Below are 12,931 nucleotides of genomic sequence, written 5' to 3' on the forward strand. Positions count from 1 at the left end.
ATGACCAGAGACTGCGGACACAGTACAGGAGATGACCAGAGACTGCGGACACAGTACAGGAGATGACCAGAAACTGCGGACACAGTACAGGAGATGGTCAGAGACTGCGGACACAGTACAGGAGATGACCAGAGACTGCGGACACAGTACAGGAGATGACCAGAGACTGTGGACACAGTACAGGAGATGACCAGAGACTGCGGACACAGTACAGGAGATGACCAGAGACTGCGGACACAGTACAGATGACCAGAGACTGCGGACATAGTAAGGAGATGACCAGAGACTGCGGACACAGTACAGGAGATGACCAGAGACTGCGGACACAGTACAGGAGATGACCAGAGACTGCGGACACAGTACAGGAGATGACCAGAGACTGCGGACACAGTACAGGAGATGACCAGAGACTGCGCACACAGTACAGGAGATGACCAGAGACTGCGGACACAGTACAGGAGATGACCAGAGACTGCGGACACAGTACAGGAGATGACCAGAGACTGCGGACACAGTACAGGAGATGACCAGAGACTGCGGACACAGTACAGGAGATGACCAGAGACTGCGGACACAGTACAGGAGATGACCAGAGACTGCGGACAGTACAGGAGATGACCAGAGACTGCGGACAGTACAGGAGAGGACCAGAGACTGCGGGGACAGTACAGGAGATGACCAGAGACTGCGGACACAGTACAGGAGATGACCAGAGACTGCGGACAGTACAGGAGAGGACCAGAGACTGCGGACAGTACAGGAGATGACTGCTGACCTTTGGGGAGGGGGGGGAGTGGGTACCTGAATTTGACAGGTACCCGCTCTTACTTCCGTGGAGTTGTTCTTTGGTTAGTGTCAGCTCTGCAGCGGGACCTTACCTGTTCCTCTATCCAGCGGCGCGCTGTCTTCCCGGCTTCTGTAGTGTGGGTGCTTGACTTGACAGCCGGGTGTCCAGTGCGCATGAGCGAGAAGCGCTGTGCTTTGTGATTGGTCCGGGGGCTTTTGGGACCTGTCATGTGTCCCAGGTGCCGCTTTACCATTCACAAAGCGCACCGCTTCTCGCTCATGCGCACTGGACACCCGGCTGTCAAGTCAAGCTCCCACACTACAGAAGCCGGGAAGACAGCGCGCCGCTGGATAGAGGAACAGGTAAGGTCCCGCTGCAGAGCTGAGCGGCCAGCCCGGTATTCTGACAAGGCGGCGGTGGAAATACAGGAACGGCCGCTCCGTAAGACGCACTGACATTTCCACCCCTTTTTTGGGGGGGAAAAAAGTGCGTCTTATGGAGCGAAAAATACGGCAGTTTTTTTTTCTTTTCACGAGTGGTTTTTGCATGGAATCACACATCACTGAATAATTTTAAGGATAACGCACTATATTTAGTTTCATAATTTTGAGGTATCCTGGACCTGGATTGAGGTATCCTGGACCTGGATTGAGGTATCCTGGACCTGGATTGAGGTATCCTGGACCTGGAGTGGTGAATTGAATTGGATATTTTCACACAACATTTGGAAGATTTATTTTTGTGGACACTTTGGACTTTTTTGCAGTAAGATTTCGGGTGTTTGTTATAAGGTTTGGAGAAAAGGATTTTGACGGCGCCATATAAGTACCTGAAATAAATAAAAAGGATACATTGCAGCCCTAGTGTTCTTTTTTATAAACGGTATCTCTCTACTTATCTAAAAATACCAATGACATATGGTTTGGGGATAATTTCTATAACCTGCCACCTCTTTCACTTGTCAGGTCGCCCTCAATTACGTCATATTAAAGCCCTTATAAAATTGGGGTGAAAGGCGTGACGGGCACGCCATGTGACAGCCGCCTGTCGGGTCTATTTTTGGATGTTCTCCATGTTTCGGTTCGCTCAGCAGAAATCTATTTTTCCTTTTGTTTTGTTGTGAACAGGCACACGTTTGCTCACAATTTTTCTTTAATTGGATACAACACATTATTATTCATAATCAGCCTCATCCACATGTTTCCTTGACAAGGTACGAGGTTAATTGTTGAAAAGGAATCTATCGAAACGTTCATTAGAAAGAGCTGCTTCTCCGGGAAAAAAAAAAAGCTTTGTTAATAAGAATGGCTTTTTGAATTAGCTGCATGACCGGCGGACAATTAATGAGCTCCGCATTGTCTCAGGATACAGAATTAAGAGAATTCGCCGCGGCTGACCGACGCAGACGCTGGTGTGCGTGAGGAGCGGAGAGCTGGCGCTCACAGCTTGGACGGAACAGGCGGGGTGTGGACCTCCCCCAGCCACTTTATGAGGATCTCGTTTAAGGCAGCCGGCCTGCAAGAAAGAAACGTAAAAAAGAAAAATAGTGTTACTGCAGATAAAAAGTATACATTTTATTCCATAATTTTATAATTATTCTATCAATTGTTCTGTTTAGAATAAAGCAAAACTTATGATTCTGGTACAAAGCATTCATTTTTTTACATGGAAAACTCAAAAAAGTTCAATCTTTATGTTAGTAATATTATAGTATAGTATAGAATTAGCCTCCCTAGCGGTATGATTATGACCAGATTTCTGTGCTCAATGCGGTACATTTTTTTTGCATGGAATTGTATTTTTTTTATTGTAGGCCTGTAATTCTTAGGAATAACTCACTGAAATCTGTCCGAACAAGAGTCTAGTAAACATCCCGGGTATGTTAAAATTTGAAACACGAAATCATAAATTATAATTTAATAAATCATAAAAAATAATAATATAATAAGAAATTTAATTCAATAATATAATCAAACCAAAAACACTGAAATTTGAAATATAGCGCCAAGTTCGCACATCACTGAGCAAAGTCGCAGAATCGTTTTCAGTGTCTGATGAGGAATTTCCCCCACGAATCATTATCACTCAATTCTGCAAGTGGTTCTAATTTACTATCGCTGTTCTCTAGCCGGTCTAAAACCGCTTTTGACCTAAAGGGACACTTTTTGGACACCATGGATGTTTCTAAGTTTCCAGGTAGAAAGAACAGTCAAAATGCAGGCAGGGCGCAGGACAAAGCACTCGGGACAAAATGTATGTGAAATGGTTTGATACAGTAATGTTTTACTATGTGATTTTAGTGAATGACACTTTTTCACATTTTCAAATTTCCCGCCAGTTCCGTCCCCCGTACGTCCCGACGTCGCAGGGAACAGAACCCGGAAGACAGATGCCGGCAACGGCCGGAGGACATTGCCGGGGACACTGCAGGAGGGACATCGCGGGAGTGCAGGACAAGGTAAGTGAAGAAGAGATCCCGGAGCAACGCTGCAGTGTATTCCTGAGTGTAGTTCAGGGTTACCGCTTGTGGTGCTGGAACTTTACCCCGAACTACACTCAGGAATACCTCCAGGGAGGTTTAAAAAAAAATCATCAGAAAAATAACTAATGAGTGAAGGGGAAGAAGGAGTTAACTAGTGCTGATTAGGATAAACTGAGCCTTAATAAGAGGTTAAATAGGAACACTTTTTTTTTTACTTATCAGGTTGCTTTAAATGGCATCATATAGGTGGAATCTCATCCCAGAAGATGGATGAAACAAAGTAGATAAAAAAGTTACAATGTTACTTTGTATCTCCCTATCTCCTGTCTGATCAATATTTATAAATAATGTTACTTTGTATCTCTCTATCTCTCCTTTGATCGATGTTTATAAACAATGTTACTTTGTATCTCTCTGTCTCCTGTCTAATCAATGTTTATAAACAATGTTACTTTGTATTTCTATCTCTTCTCTGATGGATGTTTATAAACAATGTTACTTTGTATCTCTCTCTCCCTTTTGATCAATGTTTATAAACAATGTTACTTTGTATCTCTGTCTGATTAATGTTTATAAACAATGTTACTTTGTATTTCTCTATCTCCCGTCTGATCAATGCTTATGAACAATGTTACTTTGTATCTTTCTATCTCCCATCTGATCAGTGTTTATAAACAATGTTACTTTTTATCTATCTCTCATCTGATCAATGTTTGTAAACAATGTTACATTGTATCTCTCTATCTCCTGTCTGATCGATGTATATAAACAATGTTACTTTGTATCTCTCTATCTCCCGTCTGATCAATGTTTATAAACAATGGTACTTTGTATCTCTATCTCCCGTCTGATCGATGTTTATAAACAATGTTACTTTTTATCTCTCTTGTCTCCCGTCTGATCGATGTTTATAAACAATGTTACTTTGTATCTCTCTATCTCCCGTCTGATCAATGTTTATAAACAATATTACTTTGCATCTTTCTATCTCTCCTCTGATCGATGTTTATAAACAATGCTACTTTGTATCTCTATCTCCCGTCTGATCAATGTTTATAAACAATGTCACTTTGTATCTCTCTATCTCCTGTCTGATCAATGTTTATAAACAATGTTACTTTGTAACTCTCTATCTCCTCTCTGATCAATGTTTATAAACAATGTTACTTTGTATCTCCCTATCTCCTGTCTGATCAATGTTTATAAACAATATTACTTTGTATCTCTCTATCTCCCGTCTGATTGATGTTTATAAACAATATTACTTTGTATCTCTTTATCTCCTGTCTGATCAATGTTTATAAACAAGGTTACTTTGTATCTCTCTATTTGCTGCCTGATCAGTGTTTATAAACAATGTTACTTTGTATCTCTCTATCTCCCGTCTGATTGATGTTTATAAAGAATGTTACTTTGTATCTCTCTATCTCCCGTCTGATTGATGTTTATAAAGAATGTTACTTTGTATCTCTCTATCTACCATCTGATCAATGTTTATAAACAATGTTACTGTGTATCTCCCATCTGATCAATGTTTATAAACAATGTTACTTTGTATCTATCTCTCATCTGATCAATGTTACTTTGTATCTCTCTATCTCCTGGCTGAATGTTTATAAACATTGTGTCAGATGGTGCATTTTTTTCACAGCAGCAGCTTCTACAGTTTCCGTAATTACACAGCAACAACCGGCTTACATTGGTGATCAGTGGGAAGAATGTCCCTTACATTGGTGATCAGTGGGAAGAATGCTCCTTACATTGGTGATCAGTGGGAAGAATGTTCCTTACATTGGTGATCAGTGGGAAGAATGCTCCTTACATTGGTGATCAGTGGGAAGAATACTCCTTACATTGGTGATCAGTGGAAAGAATGTTCCTTACATTGGTGATCAGTGGGAAGAATGTCCCTTACATTGGTGATCAGTGGGAAGAATGTCCCTTACATTGGTGATCAGTGGGAAGAATGTTCCTTACATTGGTGATCAGTGGGAAGAATTCTCCTTACATTGGTGATCAGTGGGAAGAATGTCCCTTACATTGGTGATCAGTAGGAAGAATGTCCCTTACATTGGTGATCAGTGGGAAGAATGTCCCTTACATTGGTGATCAGTGGGAAGAATGTTCCTTACATTGGTGATCAGTGGGAAGAATGCTCCTTACATTGGTGATCAGTGGGAAGAATGCCCCTTACATTGGTGATCAGTGGGAAGAATGTTCCTTACATTGGTGATCAGTGGGAAAAATGCCCCTTACATTGGTGATCAGTGGGAAGAATGTCCCTTACATTGGTGATCAGTGGGAAGAATGTCCCTTACATTGGTGATCAGTGGGAAGAATGCTCCTTACATTGGTGATCAGTGGGAAGAATGTCCCTTACATTGGTGATCAGTGGGAAGAATGTTCCTTACATTGGTGGTCAGTGGGAAGAATGTCCCTTTACATTGGTGATCAGTGGGAAGGATGCTCCTTACATTGGTGATCATTGAGAAGAATGTCCCTTACATTGGTGATCAGTGAGAAGAATGTTCCTTACATTGGGGATCAGTGGGAGAAGGAGGAGGACACACTGAAGGAGCTCTCCCTGAGAACCAGCATTTTCAAGCCTGGGCCTTGCCTGCTAGCTTGGCCCAGGAACCATGCCTGATCCAGGGGGAGGCCCTGGGAGGGATTCCCCTGATGAGACCGGGCCTAGTGAAGAGGAGGAGGTGGAGGACCTGACTGTGGGTCCCGGCCCTGGTGAGGATGTCATTGTCTTCAGACAGAAGATTACTGATAGATTTGTGACTATTGGAAGAGCTGAGGAGAAACTTAATGTTTTGAAATCTGAACACAAAACCTTCAGAGCCAAATACTGCCAGGCCTGGAGCAAGAACAGATTGGGTATGAAGCCAGCGCTCCAGCACATGGAGGAGAAAGTGAAGAAACAATCTTTATTATTAGAAAAGTTGAAAGCAAGAAGTGGAGCATTTAAAGAAAAGTTTGATAATGAGAGGAGATTTGCCAGCCAGACATCAGTGAGCTCTGTGGATCAGCAGCCCCAGGTAATGGATGACTCAGTTTCATCTACATCAGCATCTCTCCCCCCATGTCAGGCTGTGGAATCACCAGTGGCAACCAGCCAGGGGGTTGAGGGTGAGTATGGAACCCTGAAGTTTATCCAGCAAATGGAGTCACCCCTGAGAGCAGACAAGTTTGCCTTCACTGATGACCCTTCAGAAGTCCCTGAGGATGGACAGAGGAGGTACAGACTAGCAAAGCCAAGACTGGTGGAGAAAGCCCAATACACCAAGATGGCTGCTTCCAGCATGTCTGCCCCACCTGCTGTGGTGAGTACTGTGGATGAGGAGCTCTGCAAGCAACCTGCTGTGAAGGAATCCTCAGCCAACCTGTAGGAAAAATCCCTGGCAGAGAGGTCTCCATACCATCAGGGGAATGTGGATGAACCTGCACCAAGCACCCCACGGATGGAAGTTACTGCTGCTGAGACCAGTAGTCCCTCTACAGGCAAGATGGCTGACCCCTGCAGAGAGACTGTTTCACCTGAGCTCCCAGGTACTCCAGAGCTGATTGATGCTGGTGGGGGAGGGGAGCAGCACACTGCACAACATGGAGAGCAAACAGCACACATGGATGTCTCACTTGTTGCTGTGTCTGAAAATCCAATCCAGTCCTGGGCTGAGTCTCCTTTCTTGGAGCAAGAGATGACTCCTGGAGCTTCTATGGTTGCAGCAGTGAGTGCGGACATTGCTGTGAAGTCTATGACTGTTGAGACTGCTAAAGCAATGGATGTGTTGGTGGAGGTGAAGGGGTTAACATTGCTGACAGAGGTAAAAATGACATTTCTCCCCCTGCTGAGCAGAAAGAGGATACACCATCCAATCCCGGATCTGTGCAATCGGTATCTGCCAGAGTTGCACCAGATGCTCCCAGACACACAAATGTTTCTGCTGCTGGGAGGATTGGGGGGAGCTATGCCTCTGTTTTGGAGAGTCGCACCAAGGGGGGTGGGGGTAGTGTTGGGAATACTAATGGTCACAATTTGGGGAGGTTTGGTGGTGGGATGGTTGGTGGGGTCAGGAGAAGGAATGTTGTACAGTTGAAGTGGGAGGGGGAAGGGAACCCACCAGTAAGGGGGAGGGTGGCGGAGTTGATTCTAGAGATGGGGTTTAAAGCCTGTGATGTGTTTGCATTGATCTGCCCAGTAGGCAGCTATGAATACGATTTGTCATTTGTAAAACCTGAAGGCCTGGACCTGTTTTGGGAGAGATATTGGAGGTGCAGGAGCCTTCAGCAGTGGAAAGGTTTGGTGGCAAAGGTTGTTTCCAGACAGCCTTTGATAAAATCGGTGACAATCCTGGTCCGGAATGAATCTATACCAGAGGCTGATTTAGTAGTTTGGCTACGCCGACATGGTGAGGTCCTCACCCCACTGCGGAAGGTCCTGGATGAGCATAGGATATGGACAGGTGCCTGGACAGTGTCAGTGCAATTGAGGGTGCTGGGCAATGTGGTTCAGCATCTTCCCTGCTCAGCCTTTCTGGGGAGGGATAGGCTGACCATTTTCTATCAAGGTCAGCCTAAAGTTTGTAACAAATGCGGAGAGAAAGGTAATTTTGCATCATCCTGCACCATCAAGAAGTGCTCACTGTGCCAGGATTTTGGCCATTTGGCCAAAGAATGCACCGAGATTCGGTGTAATTTGTGCCAGCAGCTGGGTCATCCATACAGTCTGTGCCCAGAGGCACTACACAACCTGCCAGGACTGGTGGCTGAGCTGCAGAGGCTGGATAAAGAGGATGAGGCAGCTGATGCTAGGGAGGAAACTGTAGTTGTACCTCCTGTGTCTGTTGTGTCAGATTGTGTTTCCCCCAGTAATGTCACCCCTGAGTCTGTCCCTCCTGTTCCTAATCCTACAGTACGTAGATCCTCCAGACTGGCGGAAGCTGCTGGGGGGGCGGGTTTAGCGGATCTTCCCTCTCGGCCTACTCCACCTCCGGTACCTGTCCCCCATCAGCGCACACGTGGTCAGGAGGTTGTGGGGGTGCCGGATGGGGGTGGAGCCGATGAGGCTCAGGGAGGGGTATCCATGTCCCATGTCTCACCTCCTGCTGGGGGAGATTCGGCTGATGAAGGGTGGGAGAGGGTGAAGGAGAAGAAGAAGAAGAAGAGGAGGATGAGAAGAGCTGTCCTCTCTTCCTCAGAATCAGATCCAGGAGGGGTCCCTCTTGGCAATACTTTTTCAGTTTTGTCAGGTGATGAGATGGTATCTGATATATCCATTTCTCTATCATCTATGGATGAGGGGGAGTCACGTACTCTGAAGAGAGCTGTTTCGGGTGATGAGAGTGTGGTAGAGGTTAAGAAACGACTACCCCAATCATCCTGATGGCAGTTCCCACTCTGTTAAAGGTGGCGACCATTAATGTCGCCAGCATTAAATCTGCAAGAGCTCATGATACGGCCTTATTTTTGCTCAGCGAGTTTGATGCTGAGATTTTATTTTTGCAAGAGACCTGGCTCAATACATTAGCCGATGTCTATCTAGCAAAAAGGGAGTGGAGATGTGGTCCCTCCTTTTGGTCTCTTGCGGCTGAACCTTGCAGCGGAGTTGCGGTCCTTTTTAAAACCGATATGGTAACGTGCCGGCGGGTAATTGAGGTAGAAATGGGGAGATGCATGGTCTTAGACGTCTCTGTTAGGGGGCAGGACCTGCGCCTGATCAATATCTATGGACCGCAGTCAAAATGGGGCAGGAAATGCCTCCAAACAAAGATCAAGCCCTTCCTCTTTACGTCCCAGCAGGTTGTCTTTGGAGGTGACTTTAACACCATAATTAGGCCTGAAGACAGGAGAGGCTCCATAGACAGGCTGGGTTATGATAGCGTTTTTCTCAGAGATTTGGTTAGACAGGCAGGCCTGGTAGATGTGCACATTAAGCACTGCCCTGGCAGCACGGGGTTCACATTTCAGAGAGGGAATAGTCAGAGCAGGATAGACAGGTTTTTTTTAAAGGAGAACTCTGCTTTCTCGGCTCCTGAGTTGAAGGCGGTGGAGTTCTCTGACCACTGTATGCTGTCTGTGACTCTGAATGCCTCGGACACTCCACCCAGGGGAAGGGGTGTCTGGAAACTGAATTCGGCTCTCCTGGAAGATGTAGAGGTAAGACAATCCTTTGAGGATTTTTTTCAGGCACAGGTTTCTATTCTGGACTTTTGCAGCAGTAAGTCAGAGTGGTGGGAGCTTGTGAAACAAAGGGCGATTGGACTTTTCAAGGCCATAAGTAAGAAGAAGCAGCTTGGTATGTATATTGCCTACCAGCGTTTGCGGAGGAAGCTTGATCGTCTTGTCTCGTATGGAGGAGATCCAGGGGAGATCTCTGAAGTGAAGCTTCTTCTTAGGAAGTGTCAATACGACCGGCATGCCTCCTTGGTTCTGGAGAGGGATTATGGGAAATATCACTCACCTGATCCTTACCAGAACTGTAAGCAAGGCATAGCAGTTAAGACGGTCATTGGCCTGAAAGACAGTACGGGTTCCCTGATAAAGTCCAGATCAGGGATCTTGGAGATCTTTGGGTCGTATTATGCAGACCTCCTGGGAAGAAGGGACCTTAGCCGGGACAGGATGGAAAGCTTTCTGGATTCTACTCCAGGATTGGGAAATGGTGCATTGCTTTTGATGAATTTGACAGAACCAATTTCAGCGGATGAGGTAGTTCATGCTATAGACAAGCTGGCTACCAAAAAATCGCCTGGGCCAGATGGATTGACAGCTGAATTTTACAAGTGTTTTAAGTCCATTCTGGCTCCCTTTTTAGCGGAGGTTTTTAACAGCTGTCTAGAAGAGGGTTCGCTCCCTCCCTCCATGAGGCAATCCGCTGTGATTCTTCTGTCAAAAGGTAAAGACCCCTCAATGATTGAGAACTGGCGCCCCATCAGTCTTCTCAATGTTGATAGAAAGATCTTGGCAAAGATTCTTTTTTGGCGCTTGTCGTCAGTAGCAGGCGATTTGTTGTCCAGCCATCAGCACTGTTCGGTCCAAGGTAGAAGTACCTTTTCAGCAGTTTTGGCTATCCGGGAGGCTTTGGAACAATGCAGGGCTGCTGGATGGAGAAAGTACTTGCTGGCATTGGATCAGGCGAAAGCTTTTGATCGAGTGAATCATGAATATCTGTGGTTGCTGCTTGGTAGATACGGCCTGCAGGGGAGGTTTATAGATTGGCTGAAGACATTATATAAAGGGGCTGAGAGCTTCCCACTTGTTAATGGTTGGGTTGGGCGGCCTTTTGAGGTCGGCTCTGGTGTGCGCCAGGGATGTCCTTTGAGCCCCCTGCTATATGTTTTCGCAATCGACCCCTTTGTAAGAAGGCTAGAGGGCGCATCGTTGTGCGGGGTGCCTCTGGGCATTGCTGGTGTGCCGCCTTTGAAGGTCGTTGCCTATGCTGATGATGTGTCTGTTATTATCTCTGGGACTGAGGAGGCGCAGGAGGTGGTCTCTGTGATAGAGCAGTACACGGAGGCTTCTGGCTCTAAAGTCAACCATGAAAAGAGTGAAGTTTTCTGGATGGGTGAGGAGGGTGAAAGCTTTGAACTTCCGGATGCCTTCCCAGAGCCCCAGCAGGAAATTAAAATTTTGGGCATCAAATTTGGTCCTGGTGACTATGGTCATCGAAACTGGGAAAGCAGGTTGGTAGTTGCCAATGCCAAAGTAGCAAGCTGGAAGAGATGGAGGCTTTCCTTGAGAGAGAGGGTTGACTTGATCAAAACTTACCTGATCCCGATCTTTTTATATGTCAGCTTCGTCTGTATCTTGCCGGTATCTCTCTATGCACGGGTCTACAGCTGTTTTTTCCAACTGTTATGGGGAAACAGGCTGAACCTGATCAAATGCAATGTAACTTACCTGTCCAGGCGGGAGGGTGGCCTAGGAATGGTCAACCCGATAGTTTTCTTTTCTTTGCTCTTTTTAAAGTACAATCTTGGTAATATGTTAGCAGAGACCCCGCCGGGATGGGTGGTATTTTTCAGTCTTGGTGTAGGCCTTTTCTGCATTGCTGGGAAGATGGCGGCCCAGTGAAAAGTCTGAGAGTCCGACATGGCAAGCTCCCGGCTTATGTTGCCCTGTGTCTGAAAATACTTCGGCAGTGGCAGGTGACAGTGGAGGATATCGGGTCCCTTCCCAGGAAGCTTCTGGGGGAGAGGATTTTGGCTTCTGCTTTCAGTGTGTCACTGGCCTTAAAGGATTGCCCAGGCTCCGTAATGAGAGAGAGATTGCGTTTAATTAACTTGGAGAGAATCCCTTTGAAGTTTAGGGATCAAGCCTGGCTCGCTTTCCATGGAAGGCTCTATGTGAGAGGGAACCTGAAGCACCGCCCTGTGGATGATCGAGATTGTCCTAGAGCAGAGTGTGTTGGTAAGGTGGAGTCTATGGACCACTTTCTGCTCCTGTGTCCCTTTAACATAGAGGTGTATAAAAGGGTGGGGAGGGATCTGGGCATCCCCTTTCTCTATCGCATGAGTTATGCAGAGTGGGTGTACGGGGCATTCCCAGCTCACTGGGACTTTGATTTGGATACACTTTTTCTAGTTAGTATAGTTGTCCGTTACTTCACATGGAACGCACGGTGTCAGATTACCATCCGGAAGAAAGTCCTCCCTGTAGAGGTGGTGGTTGTGCTGTTCCCCTCATATTTGTTATTTAACTGTGCATTGTATTACCAATTCTTATTTCACCATGTTTGTTTCTATGTCTTGATCTGTTGCTGCCATCTGCTGGCCAGAATTTGCATGCTGCATGCCCATGTTATAGCTAGTAAGTGTTTTCTCTGCTGGGCGTGGTTTTAGGCAAGCCTTGGTTCTGGTCACTTCCTGCAGCCATTTTATCTGCTATATAGCTGTGTGACAGGACATTCATTACCCTGGGCTTGTGAAGGCATCAGTTTTTGACCAGCAGTTAGCCTCAGGAAAGATATCACAGGACAGCATCAATACCTCTACTACCTTACAGTATTGTATCACTGTTTGTCGCTGTATTTTGGACCAAATAAACCCACGCTGATTTCATTCCCGTGTATACGTTTGGATCCATCTAACCTGAACATCTGCCGGTCCGGTCTGCTCCACTGCTTGGATACGAAGGTAGGAAGTTACACAGCCATTATCAGATATACCTTCATTCGCCTTCATGTGGGGACAGAACAGTCAAAAACTGCCTTAAAGTCCATACCCCGCTACAGATTCCCTCAGAGTCCAGTACCACACTCAGGAATCTCCCTAGCAACAGGCCCACTTGCAGCAAATCTGCCCGGCTACAGTGCATGTTCCACAAGCCTATGCGGAAGCACTGCGCATACGCAGTATCTATAGTCTTGCCTGGAAGTCCTCCACAACTCTCCAAGCCATTCTTTACATCCTATATTAACCTTTCCTCGCATAATAGAAGTACTGTTTATGCACGTTCCTTACACTGCCGTGGCCGCCGCAAAACCCCGCAATTCATTCTAAATATCTTAGAAATTTTGTCAAAGTGCCCTATTGGAGCCGTGCTGCGATTTTCAGCGCCCAATTCAAAACTTCATTTTCTTAAAGGGACAGCGCACCTTAAGTCAAAATGGCCGAAAAGGACTTTGCACAGTTCCCCAGTGATGAACTAAAGCAAAT

General features: G+C 46.0%; 1 protein-coding gene across 1 annotated transcript in view; it reads right to left on the reverse strand.

Annotated features, from left to right (window-relative positions):
* Positions 1–1,921: 1,921 nt before the first annotated feature.
* EPHX2 (epoxide hydrolase 2) overlaps positions 1,922–12,931 on the reverse strand; it is a 173,735-nt gene continuing 162,725 nt past the window's right edge. The window contains exon 19 of the mRNA XM_089653870.1: positions 1,922–2,302. Coding sequence (XP_089509996.1) covers positions 2,227–2,302 — 76 coding nt within the window. The 3' untranslated portion in view covers positions 1,922–2,226. The remainder of the gene's footprint in view (positions 2,303–12,931) is intronic.

The sequence above is a fragment of the Staurois parvus genome, unplaced genomic scaffold (genome assembly GCF_062004578.1).
Source record: "Staurois parvus isolate SC_StPar_1 unplaced genomic scaffold, SC_StPar_1.0 ptg000723l, whole genome shotgun sequence".
Classification (NCBI taxonomy): domain Eukaryota; kingdom Metazoa; phylum Chordata; class Amphibia; order Anura; family Ranidae; genus Staurois; species Staurois parvus.